The following is an 18140-nucleotide window of genomic DNA, read 5'->3' as shown; positions in this document are numbered from 1 at the left end:
TGTTGGGTCGTTTCAAAAAAAGAGAAGGAAAGAGAGGAAGAAGGGGAAAAGAAGAGAAGAAGTCGCTACTTTGCCAAGCAGTTGGCCATTCTCTGTTGGGTCGTTTCAAAAAGGGAGAGAGAAGGAAAGAGAGAAAGGAAGAAGAAGGGGGAAAGGGAGAGAAGGAGAGAAGTGGTCGCTTCCTTGCCAAGTAGTTGGGCTTTCAGGGGGAAAAGAAGGGAGAGTGAAGGAAAGAAAGGAAGGAGGTAGAAGGGGAAAAAGGAGAGAAGTAGTGGCTTCCTTGCCAAGCAGTTGAGCATTCAGGAGAAAAGGCTTATTTCAAAAAAGGAGAGAAAAGGAAAGTGAGAAAGGAAGAAGGGAGAAAGGGAGAGAAGAAGACAAGAGGTCGCTTCCTTGCCAAGAAGTTGGGCATTCAGGGGTGGGGGGGGGGGGGGAGGGAGAGTGAAGGAAAGAGAGGAAGGAGGTAGAAGAGGAAAAAGGAGAGAAGGAGAGAAGTCGCTTCCTTGCCAAGCAGTTGAGCATTTAGAAGAAAAGGCTTATTTTAAAAAAGGGAAAGAATAGGGCGCTTCCTTGCCAAACAGTTGGGCATTTAGGGGAAAAAGGGGGGAGAGTGAAGGAAAGAAAGGAAGGGAGAAAGGGAGAGAAGGGAGAAGAGGTCTCTTCCTTGCCAAGCAGTTGGGCATTTCGGGGGAAAAGGGGAGAGAGTGGGAAAGAGAGGAAGGAAGAAGAAGGGGGAAAGGGAGAGAAGAGGGCGCTTCCTTGCCAAACAGTTGGGCGTTTCGGGGGGGGGGAAAGGGGAGAGAGAGGGAAAGAAAGGAAGGAGGTAGAAGGGGAAAAGAGAGAAGGAAAGAAGAGGTCGCTTTCTTGCCAAGCAGTTGGGCATTTGGGGGGGGGGGAAAGGGGAGAGAGAGGGAAAAGAGAGGAAAGAAGAAGAAGGGAGAAAGGGAGAGAAGAGGTCGCTTCCTTGCCTAGCAGTTGACATTCAGGGGGAAAAAGGGAGAGTGAAGGAAAGGAAGGAAGGAAGGAAGAAGGGAGAAAGGGAGAGAAGAGGTCGCTTCCTTGCCAAACAGTTGGGCATTTAGGGGAAAAAAGGGGGAGAGTGAAGGAAAGAGAGGAAGGAGGTAGAAGGGGAAAAGGAGAGAAGAAGTCACTTCCTTGCCAAGCAGTAGGACTATTCAGAGGGGAAAGGAAGAAGAAGAAGGGGAAGATTCCCAAAGGAGGGCAGAAGTATCCGCCACGGGTGGAAGTGGGAGAGGCAAGAAAGGCGAGAGAGAGGCGAGGTTGGGCACCCTCCAGACGCCCCCTCCTCCGCGCCTGGCCACCCGATGAGAGGCGGCGTGGGCTTGGCTTGAGGGGTGCGGCGGGGCGAGCCTGCCTGCCTGCCCTTCTTCCCCTTGGTGTCCGAGGAGGCGAGCTCCCGACGATGTTCCAGCTGCCGCTGCTCAACTTCAGCGCCCAGCAGGTGGCCGGCGTGTGCGAGACGCTGGAAGAGAGCGGCGACGTGGAGCGGCTGGGCCGGTTCCTGTGGTCGCTGCCCGTGGCCCCCGCCGCCTGCGAGGCCCTCAGCCGCAACGAGTCCGTGCTGCGGGCCCGCGCCGTGGTGGCCTTCCACGGGGGCCACTTCCGCGAGCTCTACCACATCCTGGAGTCGCACAAGTTCCCCAAGGAGTCGCACGCCAAGCTGCAGGCGCTCTGGCTGGAGGCCCACTACCAGGAGGCCGAGAAGCTGCGCGGGAGGCCCCTGGGCCCCGTGGACAAGTACCGCGTCCGGAAGAAGTTCCCGCTCCCGCGCACCATCTGGGACGGCGAGCAGAAGACCCACTGCTTCAAGGAGCGCACGCGGCACCTGCTCCGAGAGTGGTACCTGCAGGACCCCTACCCCAACCCGGGCAAGAAGAGGGAGCTGGCCCAGGCCACCGGCCTCACCCCCACCCAGGTGGGGAACTGGTTCAAGAACCGGAGACAGAGGGACCGGGCCGCCGCCGCCAAAAACAGGTCGGTCCCAGCCCGTCAGGCACGCGTGGGCAAGCTTGGGACCTCCCTCCAGGTGTTTTGGACTTCAACTCCCACCATTCCTAACAGCCTCAGGCCCTTTCCTTTTCAAATCCGATTTCAAATCAAATTTCCGATTCAAATCACCCCTGACAGATTTATCTCTATCTCCATCTCCATCATCTCCATAATCCCCATCTCTCTATCTCTCCATCTACATCTAATCTATCTATCTATCTATCTATCTATCTATCTATCTATCGGTTTCCAAAGCCAGCTTTCATACTTGTTCATACTTCTATACTTCTATACTTTTCATCCTTCGGGAGAGATAAAGCAGGGTCCCTTTGAAAGGAAGGGGCCTGAGGCTGTTAGGAATGGTGGGAGTTGGAGTCCAAACCCCTGGAGGGAGGTCCCAAGCTTGGCCATGCCTGCAGTACACTAACCACATAATGCAGTGTTGATCCAGCCATAGGTTCCTCTCTCTATTTGTCCACTTCCATTCACAGCGCTTTTTTGTTTACCATCCTAATAGAGACAAATTGTATCTCTTCCCTTTCCTAATGTATCTAATATATATCCTCTTGGCTTATTTTGGTATACTTTGGGGGCGAGGGGGGCGAGGGAGGTTCATTCTGAATCCAAATAACAGAACCTGGTTAGAAATGGCAACAGGAGGAATCAAGGAAAAAATTATCTCTGTCTCTCACTATCTCTATCTCTCTATCTCTATCTCCATCTCCATCATCTCTATCATCTCCATCTCTCTATCTCTCGGTCTCTCAATCTCTCTATCTATCTCCATCTATCTCAATCTTTCTATCTCTATCTCTATCTCTCTCTATCTCCATCTCCATCATCTCTCCATCTCCATCTCCATCACTCTATCTCTCTATCTCTATCTCCATCTCAATCATCTCTATCATCTCCATCTCCATCTCTCTATCTCTCTGTCTCTCAATCTCTCTATCTATCTCCATCTATCTCAATCTTTCTATCTCTATCTCTCTATCTCTCTATCTCCATCTCCATCATCTCTCCATCTCCATCTCCATCACTATATCTCTCTATCTCTATCTCCATCATCTCTATCATCTCCATCTCCATCTCTCTGTCTCTCAATCTCTCTATCTCCATCTCTCTATCTCAATCTTTCTATCTCTATCTCTCTATCTCTCTATCTCCATCTCCATCATCTCTCCATCTCCATCTCCATCGCTATATCTCTCTATCTCTATCTCCATCTCCATCATCTCTATCATCTCCATCTCCATCTCTCTATCTCTCTGTCTCTCAATCTCTCTATCTCCATCTCTCTATCTCAATCTTTCTATCTCTATCTCTCTATCTCTCTATCTCCATCTCCATCATCTCTCCATCTCCATCGCTCTATCTCTCTGTCTCTCTATCTCTCCATCTTCATCTCCACCTCTCTATCTCCATCTCTCTATCTCTATCTCTCTATCTCTATCTCTCTGTCTCTCTATCTCCATCTCTCTATCTCTATCTCTCTGTCTCTCTATCTCTCCATCTCCATCTCTCTATCTCTATCTCTCTATATCCTTCTCCATCTCTGTCTATATATAGGTTTCCAAAGCCAGCTTTCAAACTTTTTCATACTTTGAGCCTCCTTCGGGAGAGATAAAGCAGGGTCCCTTTGAATCCAAATAATAGAACCAGGTTAGAAAGAGGAGGACTCCAGGGGGATATATAGGTTTTCAAAGGTGGCTTTCATACTTTTATACTTTTCATGCTTTGAATCTCCTTAGGGAGAGGTAATGGGGCATAAAGAATGGGGCATAAAGAAACATAAACAAAAATAAATACACATATTATTAATAATAAATATAGTAAATAATTCGGTTTTCAACTGTATCATGTTTCTTTTGATTTTTCAAATGTGAATTCACTGAAACCTAATAATAAACATAATAATAATAATTCATTTTTCTATTGTATGTACAAAAAAGTACAGACTTACTACAAAAGAGACAAAACTTCAATTCCTGAATATACTAAAGCTAGCAAATATTAGAAGAATTAGGAAAGGCAAACTCTTGCAGTACAGGATTTATAGGCATTTCCTTTCTTTTGATTTTTCAAATATGAATTCATTGAAACTTAATAAAAACATAATAATAATAATTTTAGTTTTCAATTGTATCATGTTTCTTTTAATTTTCCAAATGTAAATTCATAATAATAATAATAATAATAATAATAATAAATCAATTTTTCAATTGTATCATGTTTCTTTTAATTTTTTCAAATGTAAATTCACTGAAACCTAATAATAAATTAATAATAAATAATTCATTTTTTAAATTGTATCATGTTTCTTTTGATTTTTCAAATGTGAATTCACTGAAATCTAACAATAAACATAAACATAAACATAATAATAATAATAATAATAAATTCAGTTTTCAATTGTGTGTACACACAATTGAAAACTGAATTTATTATTATAGACTTACTACAAAAGAGACAAAACTTCAATTCCTGAGTATCAAATATTAGAAGAATTAGAAAAGGCAAACTTTTGCAGTACAAGATTTATGGACGTTTTCTTTCTTTTGATTTTTCAAATGTGAATTCACTGAAACCTAATAATAATAATAATAATTCAGTTTTCAATTGTAACATGTTTCTTTTGATTTTTCAAATGTGAATTAATAATAATAATGAATTCATGTTTCAATTGTATCATGTTTCTTTTAAATTTTGAAATGTGAATTCACTGAAACCTAATAATAATAATAATAATAAATTCAGTTTTCAATTGTATGCACAAAAAGTGTAGACTTACTACAAAAGAGACAAGATTTCAATTCCTGAGTATACTAAAGCTATCAAATATTAGAAGAATTAGGAAAGGCAAACTCTTGCAGTACAGGATTTATGGACGTTTTCTTTCTTTTGATTTTTCAAATGTGAATTCACTGAAACCTAATATAATAATAATAATAATAATTCAGTTTTCAATTGTACCATGTTTCTTTTAATTTTTCAAATGTGAATTCACTGAAACCTAATAATAATAATAATAATAATAATAATAATAATAATAATAATTCAGTTTTAAATTGTATCATGTTTCTTTTGATTTTTCAAATTTGAATTAATAATAATAATAATAATAATAATAATAAATTCAGTTTTCAGTTGTATCCTGTTTCTTTTAATTCTTTTAATTTTTCAAATGTGAATTCAGTCAAACCCCTCACTGTCCAAAAACTTATTGCTGTGTTTTTATTTTACTCTCATTCTTTTAATAATAACAATAACAATAACAATAACAATAATAATATTTATATCCCGCCCCATCTCACAACATAAATAATACAATAAAATACAATAAACTACATAAAGTAGGATAAACAATTAATAACATAAACAACCAATAGAGGAAAACAAGAAACAATACAAGCAGCAAACAGAATTAAAAATAAGAATTATAACATTAGATTAGATAAGAATTGTAAACATTAGATGCACAAGGATAATATAGACATTTCCTTTAAGGATCATATAGGCATGTTCTTAGGATAGTAACCAACACTGGCTTGCATCCTATTATTAGAATAACTTAACTATCTGTTGACTCACCAGTCAACCAATGAATCAGTTGCTTGAATCTGTTTGGGACTGATCCCTATGATTGAAGCCATTTACCTTAGAGAAATATCTGTTTTGTCTCAGTATTTGGAATTTAATGCAAGATACACTAATTTTAGAGTCTGGAATATTTCCTCCAGTATGGATTTAGTAGAGGAGGTTTAAAAATGCAAGAACTTTCATCCCAACCCCCCAAAAAGGGGGAAATTAGATACTTTTAATGTCCCCTTGCTATATTTGAGAATACAGAAATGCTGGACCACTCTAACAACCATCATGTTTGACTACACAGAGAAGTCATTGAAATCCACAAGCATGTGGACAGTTTCAACAGAAAGGAAGAGACCATGACAATGGACAAAATCTGGCTATGTAGCCCGAAAACTCACAGCAACCCAAACCTAACGTTCTATATTTGGGACCTCTCGAAAACACAACAGATGTATTCCAAGTAAACGTGATTTACTTAGTGCACGTGCATTGAAAAATGGGACCAGTGGGTGAAAGAAAAAAAAAAAAACCCCAGCTAAGCCTTGGTTTAACTGGACTACTAACTGGGTTAGCATTTAACAGTATTAGAAATGCCCATCTGTATACATGGGTATCAGAAAGCACAATATAATAGTATTAAATTATATCCTTCCGTTGTGTAGTTTAATATATGCTTATTTAAAAAAACATTATCCCTTGTCTAAGTATGGAGAGAGAGAGATGCAGGCAGGAGATAATTTTCCTCTTTTGTCTGCTCTTGATGACAAATGGAAAAACCACAAGGAAAACAGTGAATTACAGAGAGTGTGTTTTGGAAGAGGAAGAATATTTTTGTAACACAGACTCTTCTTTGTGCAAATATTTCTGTTTTTAAGTTGCTTGTGGACTGATGAATCTCATAGGATTTTCTTAGGCAAGGAAATAATAATAATAATAATAATAATAATAATAATAATAATAATAGTATTGTCGAAGGCTTTCATGGCCAGGATCACTGGGTTGTTGTAGGTTTTTCCGGGCTATATGGCCATGTTCTGGAGGCAATTTTTCTCCTGACGTTTCGCCTGCATCTATGGCAAGCATCCTCAGAGGTAGTGAGGTCTGTTGGAAGTAGGAAAAATGGGTTTATATATCTGTGGAATGATCAGGGTAATGTTTCAGCTGATCACCTTGATTTGCATTCCAGCTGAAACATTACCCTGGTCATTCCACAGAAATAGAAACCCATTTTTCCTACTTCCAACAGACCTCACTACCTCTGAGGATGCTTGCCATAGATGCAGGCGAAACGTCAGGAGAAAAATTGCCTCCAGAACATGGCCATATAGCCCGGAAAAACCTATTACAACACCAATAATAATACTTTATTTATACCCCACCTCCATCTCGCAGGGCGGCTTACATGAGGCCAAGCTCAACAGCATATTATATAAAATAAGATAAAACAAAGCACAAACAACAACACAGTAAAATACATAAGACATATAAATACAATAAACAAAGTAAAAACAATGCAATCATGGTTCCTTCTTCTGAATATATCCTATAATACTTGGTATTCATTGGCGATCTCTCCTCCAAATACTAACCTGGGCTCTCCCTTCTTAACTTCTATGGGCAGACTATGGGATCTAGTGCCTTTAGGCTATTGAAGCCCTCCCTTTCTGTTGATTTATTTCAAGAAGAGAGTTGTGGTTCTTCATAACTAACTCACCCACTTCTCTCTACCAAAGAAATGATCTGCAAACAAATGCAATTTCACTCTGGTTCAGCCTATTAAAAAATCTGCTTGATATAGTAGAATAGAGACAGGCTTGCTACGGAAATCTACCTCCCTTGTAAAATATTAATTGCCACTCTAAATGTTAACACACTTCCTTGGCAGTAAAGTTTCCATTAATTCAGATTTGCTTTCTGAAGCAACAGCCTGCCCTACTGATATCAATATGATGTGATGCTAGAAATAGAGAGCTGGAAGAGACCTCAAGGGCCAGTTAAATTGGGAAGTGTAAACTATAGCAAGGGGATGTGTTGTGTAAGGCTTTCATGGCCAGAATCACTGGATTGCTTTGAGTTTTCCAGGCTGTAATAATAATAATAATAATAATAATAACAACAACAACAACAATAACAATATTTTTTATTTATACCCCGCCACCATCTCCCCAAAGGGGACTCAGGGCGGCTAACATGAGGCCAAGCCCAAAGATACAATACACCAAAATAAAAATACAGAATGCAGACAACAAAAAATTACATCAGAATAAAATACATACAGTAGCAAAATAAAATAAATAAAGCAAATAAACACAATATAAAATTGAACAGAATGGGCAGGCCAAATGGACAAGGTAAAATGATAAAACCTGGATGAGGTAGGAATAGAAAATGTGTAATTGAGGGGAGCCCAAAACAGATAAAAAGTGGGTAAGGCTTTCAGTTAACAGAAGCATTCTCTCCTGATGTTCTACCCACATTTATGGCAGGCATTCTCTGTTGGAAACTAGGCAAGTGAGGTTTATATATCTGTGGAATAATGTCCAGGGTGGGAGAAAGAACTCTTGTCTGCTTGAGGCAAATGTGAATATTGCAATTGGCCACCTGTATCAGCATTGAATGGCCTTTCAGCCTCAAAGCCTGGCTGATTGCTGCCTGGGGGATCCTTTGTTGAAAGATGTCAGCTGGCCTTGGTTGATTCCTGTCTGGAATCCCCCTGTTGTTCTTTATTTACTGTCCTCATTTTAGAGGTTTAAAAAAAATATTGGTAGCCAGATTTTGTTCATTTTCATGGTTTCCTCCTTTCTGTTGAAATTGTCCACACAAAGAAAGATTAGGTTTCTTTGTGTGTAATGTAACCTGCTTTCAGTTGTGAGTTTCGGGTGAAGTGCTCTGCTTTTGTTCTTAAATACTGTACAATTAATGACACCTCATCTCTTTTTGCTTGAATGTGGGTTTAGTTACAACCAAAGTGTATGACTATAATGCTAAATAACATGGTTTATGGCTTTTTCAGTTTGATCAGTCCATCTATTTGCCTCAACACGCACTTGAAAGACACAGTGCTGGATTCTACTGCATACATATCAAACTATGAAACAACCTTATTTAATTCAAACAAAACAGATTTTAAATAAGATTTGGAATAATAATGAAATAAATGTGTTTTAAAGACTGTTAATAATTATTCTAGGCAGCTGTACCTAAAGTGTACAACTGAATGTCATGCATATCATTGGTGCACATTCATTTATGTGAAATGAATTGTTGCTTATATGATTTTAATATGTTTTAAGCTGCTTTGGGTCCCATGAGGGAGAAAAGCTGGATATAAATAATTAATAATAATAATAATAATAATAATAATTATTCTTATGAAATCACAGCCTTCTTCTTTAGAAGGATAAATGCCATTAAATACACTCTCACACACACAACATACACACCCACCCAAAAGAAGCAATCAGTATAGTCTTTTAAAGGCAGAAAAAATGGGAGATTTGGGGAAAGAAGAACTGGTTCAAGGTGTGTCTATAAACAGAAATTAAGAATAAGCAGGGAAAAGAGGAGTTCAGGAGAACAGAAAACCCATCTGACACTGGGAACGGCTTTCTATTTAGATGCATTAATTAGGAAGAATGACCTATATTTTTCAGTAGGAGAGTCACAGTGGCCTGGCTTCACAATTCACAATCTCCCAAAGGGCCTGAAAATCAACCAGTTTTGCATCATTATCTCAAAAAGGGAAACAACCAGGGAACAACTTAGGGTGCGGACCAAAGTAAAAATAGGACCCTTTCTTGGGAAGCAGGATTGACTTCTGAAAGAAATTAGATAGGCTTGAAATATGTGTGTTTCCCTGCCTATATCTTTGCAATTAATTTAAATTGGAAACAGAAGGCACTTAGGAGTACCTTAAAGTGAAGGAGGAGGAAATTGTTGGATTGTTGTAGGTTTTTTCGGGCTATATGGGCATGTTCTAGAGGAGAGAATGCCTCTAGAACATGCCCATATAGCCCGAAAAAACCTACAACAACCCAGTGATTCTGGCCATGAAAGCCTTCGACAATACGAGGAAATTGTTATTCAAATGCCAAATTAATTTTAGTATAAATTCTTGAATGTCTTATCAACCCCATAGAGCAGATCGTCTTGCAGTATATGAACAAAGGATGGACAAGTGAGAGTAAATGTTAGTATGTTGACTCATAAACTCCTTTTAAAAAATCAAGGAAATAAAACTGTAATTAAAAGATTTTGAATTTAAGTGGCTTGTTGTGGGTTCACCAGATGAGGAGAAATGAAGAAAGGGGAAAAGGAAATAAAACATCCAGTGCATCTCCATATTTGTGTCCTTCCCTGTGTTTTAAAATATTTGGAACTAAAATGAATTCTTCTGGGATTTGGTGCCCTGAAAGCTTCCTTGAGAAAATGACATTTAAGGATACTTTATCTATTGGAAGCAATTTTTCATGTTTCAGTTGTGAATGGCCCTTTGTAGAATTTAGTTTAAAACATTTTCTAAACTGAATAGAATCTTACACATATAGCTATCTATACATCCATCTATCCATCCATCCTGCTAAAAAGCTGGTTGAAAGGGAATATGAATTTATTACTATTACATATTATAACCCTTAGAACCATGAATTTTTCATACTGAAATACCAGATCATACTGATGTTATTTGTCGTAGCCTTTCCCCAGTTTATGGAGTGGTTGTGTCTTGACAGATCTGAACTTCTTCACTTAGACTAATTGCCTTCTTCTTGCCTTTGTTCTGAGAATGCTAACAATGGAAGGAGAGAGACGAGGAAATAGCAACGACACAATGTATTTCAAGCACAAATCTGTTTTATTTTGGCTGGAATCCTCTGATGAAGGCTTTACAGTAACTTGTAATGCTCTAAACAATGATTCATCAGTAGTCTGAATATACATTCAGAATTCAGATGCACTATTTTGATAATGAGGATGGATTAGCTTCAGACGAACCCACCGACTCTTTGACAAAATCTGTGCCCTAACAAAGAAGATCACTGTAGGAAATAGTCTTAGAGTATATCCTTAGTTATGTTTCTACTTGAAATGTAGAACTTAACATCTTTGGGTGGCACTGAATTGTATTCTGTTTAATAAAAATGTGAAATAGGTTCCTGTTGCTGCATTCATGCTTTCCTGAGAGTAAACCCCATTTAACTCAATGGGAGTCTGTTCTGAGCAGCATGCATGTTTTTACTGATGTAGTTATATTCTCTTGGAGAGCTGACATTTAAATTTCACAGATTTGAATAATATTTTAAAATTGGTATGGAAATTACTCCCCTGGGGGAAAAAATCCTATAATACAAAATCTAGAGCCAAACAAAATCTACTTAAAATATTATTACAGGGTCACTCTCCTGTGTATTTATTGCTGTAGGTCCCATTGATCATCCAGTAAAACATAACAGGAAAGTATAGCAATAATATAAGAACCTCACAACCTCTGAGGATGCCTGCCATAGATGTGGGCGAAACGTCAGGAGAGAATGCTTCTGGAACATGGCCATACAGCCCGGAAAACTCACAGCAACCCATTGATAAGAAATGCTTTTTAGAAGAAAGTACCAAATATTTTGTGTCTACTGCCACAGCCAAATGTGGCACCAACATATAGAGTCTGAAACTATAATGTAAAATCACAATATAATGTAAAATCAGAAGTGTTTGGATTAGAATAGTATGCATTATTCAGCTGGCAGAATTGTAAGGCTCTCATTAACTTGCAAAATTGTATAAAATATGCCAATATGGGTAATGTTAGATTAGCAAAGTGGGTAGTATGAATGAAAGCTAATCCTGTTTCAATGGATCACCATTTTCTCTCAGCCTTGGCTAAACATGGTGTGCATAAATATGGATCTTTACCAGAGTTTTTCAGATTTCCTAATTCATAGAAAAGGATGTACATCTGTTATCGGATTCCTGCCTGTTGCATAGAAATGTTTGTATCAGAGTGGGGCGAGAAAGGAAGTCTGAAAAACCCTGTTATCGGTGCTTGCACAAACTGATAAATATACTCCACAGTGTAGCAAAACGTTTTTGTGACTGCCCATTGCAGAAGAAGATTAGTATTGTTCTTAATAGAAAAGACTGGTCTAGTAGATCTATAAGGAACTCCCAGGATCCCCAAACTGAACACTAAAAAACTATCTCTCCTCTCTTCCCAGTTTTTCTCAGGTCTGGTATCATCCAGACTGTAGCTTCCATCAGTCCCAAGTAGCCTGGCCAATATGGGGTATCACAGGGATGAAGATCAAATATGTGGAAGGTATCAGGTGGAAAATATATGAGCTACACCAAAGTCACACTGCTGTTATTGTATGTCCACAGACAGTTATTATAAGTATTGTCAAAGGCTTTCATGGCTGGAATCAGTGTGTTTCCGTAGGTTTTTTGGGCTCTATGGGTATGTTCTAGAGGCATTCTCTCCTGACGTTTCGCCTGCATCTATGGCAAGCATCCTCAGAGGTTGTGAGTCACAACCTCTGAGGATGCTTGCCATAGATACAGGAAAAGTGTCAGGAGAGAATGCCTCTAGAACATGGCCATAGAGCCCGAAAAAACCTACAACTACCCAGTTATTATATGACCCAGGACCAATTAACATTATGCATTTATAACACTGTGATCCCACTTTAACTGATACGATTCAGTCCTGTGAAATCCTCAATTTTGGAGCTGAGGGAGAAGTGGTTAGAATTTCCAACCAAGAAGCCATGTGCTTCATCCTGGATTTCATAAGTTATTGTTATGGCAGTTAAAGTGTAATCATAGTATTGTAACCGTGTCATGTGAACGGGCCCTGAATTTTTTTTAAAAATACAGTATATTTATTTATTAGAATAGACATACATTTATAAGTGTTTGTTGAGTACAGTGCAATATTTCCCAGCTATTAGTGTTTCATTATAATTTCTAACTTAATATCTTTTGTTTAAGGTCTTCTATTTGAATAGTACCGATGAAGGCATCAAAAGCTCTAAATCAGTGTCCACTTCCTATGTACATTTTTAGTTTAATTTTACTTTTTTATTAAGACGTTGAACCACTGGTTGCTATTCATTAACAAAGTTCTTTAACAGTTCTCTTCTTAAAAGTATAGTTATCCATCATTAGCAAATCTATTATATATTTTCCCCATTCTTCTAAGGGAGGGATCTCTGGAGTTTTCCAGTATCTAGCATATACTATTAGAGCTGCCGCTGTCATGTAAAACATTTCCTCCCCGAATTTCCTTTCTAGTTCTTTATCTCGCATGTTCAAAAAGTACATTTGTGGTGTCATTTTGAAGTTTGTGTTCAGCATCTTTTTCAGACATACATGAATCTGTTTCCAGTAGTTTTTTGGTTTGTTGCATGTCCACCACATATAAAAAATGTAGAATGGGCCCCTGGAATTTTAAGCTGCGGACACAGCTTCAGATAGACATTTTAAGCTGTGGACACAGCTTGCAGATCTCAGGGGAAAAATCCTTTAGAAAGATAGTTCCCAGAAACCAGTGTTGAATAAGACGGTTTTCTCACGTTATTAAGTGATGTTGGCAAAAACATATATCTTGAGTAGGTAGCAGTCCCAACAGGTGGATGGAGAGTAATTGGATAGATGGGTGTATAGAATTAGGGCTGGGAACTAGTATGACTCAGTTGGATTTGGAAGCATGGTTGTAATGCATGGTACTATTTGTGTATATGCATGTGCCTTCAAGCTGCTTGTCAACTTGTTGTGACCCCGTGTATTCATAGGGTTTCATAGACAAGAAGTATTCAGAGGTGGTTTTGCCAGTTCCTTCTTCTGAAAAGAGTCCATAGCAACTTGTATTCCCGGAAGTTTCCTATCCAAGTCCCAGTCAGGGCTGACCCTGCTTAGCTTCCACGATCAGGTGGGATCTGGTGCCATTCAGGTTTAAGAGATCTGAAACTCACATGATAGGGCCATTGTAAGTAAGTAATATTTATTACAGTCGATGACCAGATCATAACAGAGGGACCTGTTAAAGCAGTGGTTCTCAACCTGTGGGTCCCCAGGTGTTTTGGCCTACAACTCCCAGAAATCCCAGACAGTTTAGCAGCTGTTAGGATTTCTGGGAGTTGAAGGCCAAAACATCTGGGGACCCACAGATTGAGAACAACTGGTCTAAAGGGAGGCAGTGGGTTATCCAACACTATAAATATCAGTTTATATCTTTTAAAGATAGGGCCATAGTCAAACTGTCTCTGAAGGCACAAAATGTTTCAAGGGTAAAAAAAGAGGGGGCAAAATATGTCTTATGTACATAGTCCATAAAACCTCATGCCTAATCTCACCTTCCCATCACACACTCTATGTAAAGCAAAATACCTCTATCAATTCCTCCTAAGCTATGTGTGCAAGAGATTGGCCCCATATTTATGTCAATTGAATACAACTGTCTCTGTCTTTCCTGGAAACTCACTGTGAACTCACAGCCAACAGATCACAGATTTATGCTCATTTCTGGACTTTAAAAATTATTCATTTATTTAAGTATTTATTTAAAAAGACATGTACATATTGCCTTTGAGAACCTCCTTCACAAGTGTCCTCAAGGAATGATAATTTTGTGTGACTGATGTGGGGCTGGCTTGAGCTTTTAAATGGACATAATGATGATAATATTATAAAGTATTATTATTGCCATTATAAATATATATAATGATAAAACGGGTAAATTCTCTGTTAGGATATGATGGTTGAATCAGATATCCCCCAGGATTAAAATTAACATTTTGAACATGCATATCTTTTACTGTCAAATTTGTAATTCTCTTTCTCTTCCCATTTCTGGACATTGAGTATCCAGCATTGGTCTAGATGACAAGATTTGTTCTTGTCCTTTAGGTAGAAATGATGGATTGATGACACAAACAGCAGTCTATGATTATGGGTCTTAAGAGATTTATTAGTCTAAATCAGAGGAGACCCACTGAATCCATGAAATTTACCTATTTGTTGACTCATAATTTAACAATTGATTCAGTGGGCCTGTTTCAGTTGGTACTATACAGAGGATTTCGGCCATGGTTTAAGTTGTAAAAGTTAAAAAAAGATAAACAATATGACCCCATGTTATGAATTTCCGCTAGTTCCGCTAGTAAATATGACACGATGAAAATTAAAACAATATAAATGTGTTAAAATATGGGTGTATATATATTTACAAAAAAAGAACCATTAAACTTAAAAACATTAAAATGCTTTAAAATCCCACTCCCACTCCATAATCCCAATCTCCAGCAGCCCTCATTTTATCATTCAATCAATACCAGATGGTAGAAGTACACTTTCACCTGCTTGCGGAAGACAAGGAGAGATGGAGCCATTGTAGTTTGTCAACAACATACCATTATACCATAAAATTATATAAATGTAGCTCAGGTTAGTGCTTGCTTTGCTTGCAAAAGGTCTTCAGTTTATTTACTGAAATCTTGGGCTGTCCATTAGGGAAGACAATATTGGGTGAGATTGATAGATAATTTTACTTATGGATAGCCCAAGCTGCTTCTTGGGCTATCCATGTTCCATCTATCCCAATGTTTGCCTTCTAGACATCAGTGGCTAAATTAGTGGTTCCCAACCTGTGGTCCGTGGACCACCAGTGGTCCTCAAGAACAAAAATATGGTCTGTGGCCTCACAATTACTATACCATTGCCTCAAAACCATGCGGCAATGAGAATGACTAGTCTTGTGAAACCCTCTTAGAGTGCCAAGGCAATGGGTATGTCAGAGTGGAGAGGCTGACTACCCATGAAAGATTACTACTGCCACATCAGCTCTAGATTATTAAATATTGTTTTCTGTGGGTGAGCAGATGGTAACTACTGCATGGCATATGATCTGTACCAGAAACTAGAGCTGTTGTGGTCTATCCAATGCAATTTTCTGAATCAGCACCCCAAATAACCACATCTAAACCAAATCTAAAGTTGACCAAAAACTGATTCGTAACCCTTTTGATACTAATGTTGGCTAGTGGTCCCTGGTCAAAAAGGGTTAGGAACCACTGGGTTAAATCCTCAGATGTGCACTTGAGTTTCTTCTTCTCTTATTTGCCCCTAGCCGCTAATATTCAGATGTACATGGTCTCCAGAGATAATTGTTCCATTTTGCTATGAAGGTTTTTGATAGATTAGTCTTTTGTAAACTTACCCAAAGATTAATTGGTCCATCCAATAATCCTCTTGGATAGAAAAGAGATATTGTCTATACATCTGTCATCAGTTGGCATTAGAAGAAAAATGAATGATGAAGTGAAGGTTTTAGCTGATACTTCAAGTGAGGAGGCAAAGTGAATATCGTTTGATCCATTTGCAAATGACATTCAGAAACAGAGATTGATGGAGTGTGGGAATGTTTTAAAGTGAACAGGGAGTAGTTGGTATAATGGGTGGTACTGGACCACTGGCATGATGGGAATCAATTCACGTTATGTGCTTGAGTCGCCGATAGGCTGAGAAAGGCGGTATACTAGTATAGTAAATAATAATAAATAGATGTTTGCTCAGTAATGTAAGCCATACTGCAGCCTCCTCAACCTATTGCCTTCCAGATATGGCGGATTGCAATCACCACCACCATCAGTTTATAAAAATAAAAGCGAGGGGGCTGACCAGACTGAAGAAAATATGTAAAAATGGCCTAAGCCTGAATCACAGTAAACAAGGAAGAACATACCCTTAACATCACTCCGCCATTCCTAGTAGTAACTTGCTGCCCTTTCATTACAATCAGAATCTACTCTGTCTAACAGTAGAGCTGGCCCTGGGGATTGCAATATTTGTATGAGAGTATCCAAAGAAGGGTTGACAGACACCATGAGTGGACAAGTTAAGTCTGGCAAGTGTTTGGCAGGAAATATTTGACTATATTAAGCCTGACTATATTAAAGCCAACCAAAATGTTGATTGAGCACAGCAGCTCTGTTGGCTTAAGACTGTCTCATTGGTTTGGACCTTACAAACATTAATGTCCAAAAGACTGAGCATCTTTTAGCCCAAATTTCAAAATCCAAATACTCCAAAATCGAACATGGTCCACATGGGTGGGTAATCCTTTTGCATTTGCTTTCTGTTGGTGCAATGTACACAAACTTTGTTGCATGTACCAAATACATACATAAATAAAGGTAAAGGTTTCCTCTGACATTAAGTCTAGTCGTGTCTGACTCTGGAGGTTGGTGCTCCTTTCCATTTCTAAGTCGAAGAGCCAGCATTGTCCATAGATGCCCCCAAGGTCATGTGACCGGCATGACTGCATGGAACGCCATTACCTTCCCGTAGAAGCGGTACCTCACATTTGCATGTTTTCAAACTGCTAGGTTGGCAGCAGCTGGGGTTAACAGCGGGAGCTCACCCTGCTCCCCAGATTGAACCGCCCACCTTTTGGTCAGCAAGTTCAGCAGCTCAGCAGTGTAACAATGACTCTTTGCTGCATAGACAAGAGTTCACCTGCCAACATTTGTCCAGAAATCCTGAACTATAATGATTGGCAATCAATATAGACAGTGCTAAGCTTAAGGACCACTGTCTTACTCATTATAAGGCAACTTTCTATATTCCTGTGATTATTCTGCCAGAAAGAGGGGTTATATGAGAGGGAGAAAACTGTTAGTTATTTAACCAGTTATTCTATTTTTAGTATAGACAATGGAGACTCTAGCCTTTTAGGTTCCCAGTGTCAAAACAAGTTTTCTGGCTCTGTGTCCCATACAACTTGTCTTGAATGGATAGATCTATTAATTGTTCCACTTCGCTAGACTGGTCCTGCCAGAAGAATCCTCTGTCAAATGAAGAAGAGACGTCTGTCTTTAATCCACTATTGACTGCTTGACCAGAACTCCCTGGACATTTGCACCAGCCCTGCTACTGCTTCTAGTGCCTTCTAACAGTTTAGAGAGAACTTTGAATCTTGTGCCTGAACGGGCAGTCCCAAAGTTACAGACATCTGACTTACATCTGGCTCCTAGTTACGGAGGGGGGGGGGGGGGAGGGTGAGACAACAGGAAAGGAGAGAAATCTACCCCTCAGCCACAAAAGCCATCTTTTTTGTAATCTGGGGACTGCCTGTATATCTTTCATCTGTGTGTAGCTTTTCTGTGGAAATTAAGGGTGAGGCAAAGAAATAAGATATCATTATTAATACAGTAGAGTCCCGCTTATCCAACCTTCGCTCATCCAACATTCTGTATTATCCAACGCAGTCAGCGTCCTGTCCGGATCCACAGCTGTTTCAATACATTGTGATGTTTTGGTGCTAAATTCGTAAATACAGTTATTACTACATAACGTTACCATGTATTGAACTGCTTTTTCTGTCAATATGTTGTAAAACATGATGTTTTGGTGCTTAATTTGTAAAATCATAACGTAATTTGATGTTTAATAGGGTTTTCCTTAATCCCTCCTTATTATCCAACATTTTTGCTTATCCAACGTCCTGCGAGCCCATTTATGTTGGATAAGTGAGACTCTACTGTACTAGT

The 18140-nt window shown here is 39.0% G+C and overlaps 1 protein-coding gene across 2 annotated transcripts in view; it reads left to right on the top strand.

The window, feature by feature from the left end:
- Positions 1 to 433: 433 nt before the first annotated feature.
- Positions 434 to 18140, top strand: part of SIX6 (SIX homeobox 6) — a 32355-nt gene continuing 14648 nt past the window's right edge. For both annotated transcript variants that reach the window (XM_060754041.2, XM_060754050.2), the window contains exon 1: positions 434 to 1995. In XM_060754041.2, coding sequence (XP_060610024.1) covers positions 1424 to 1995 — 572 coding nt within the window. In that variant the 5' untranslated portion in view covers positions 434 to 1423. The remainder of the gene's footprint in view (positions 1996 to 18140) is intronic.

Source organism: Anolis sagrei, chromosome 1, assembly GCF_037176765.1.
Source record: "Anolis sagrei isolate rAnoSag1 chromosome 1, rAnoSag1.mat, whole genome shotgun sequence".
NCBI lineage: Eukaryota > Metazoa > Chordata > Lepidosauria > Squamata > Dactyloidae > Anolis > Anolis sagrei.
This window is presented reverse-complemented; position numbering and strand designations above follow the sequence as displayed.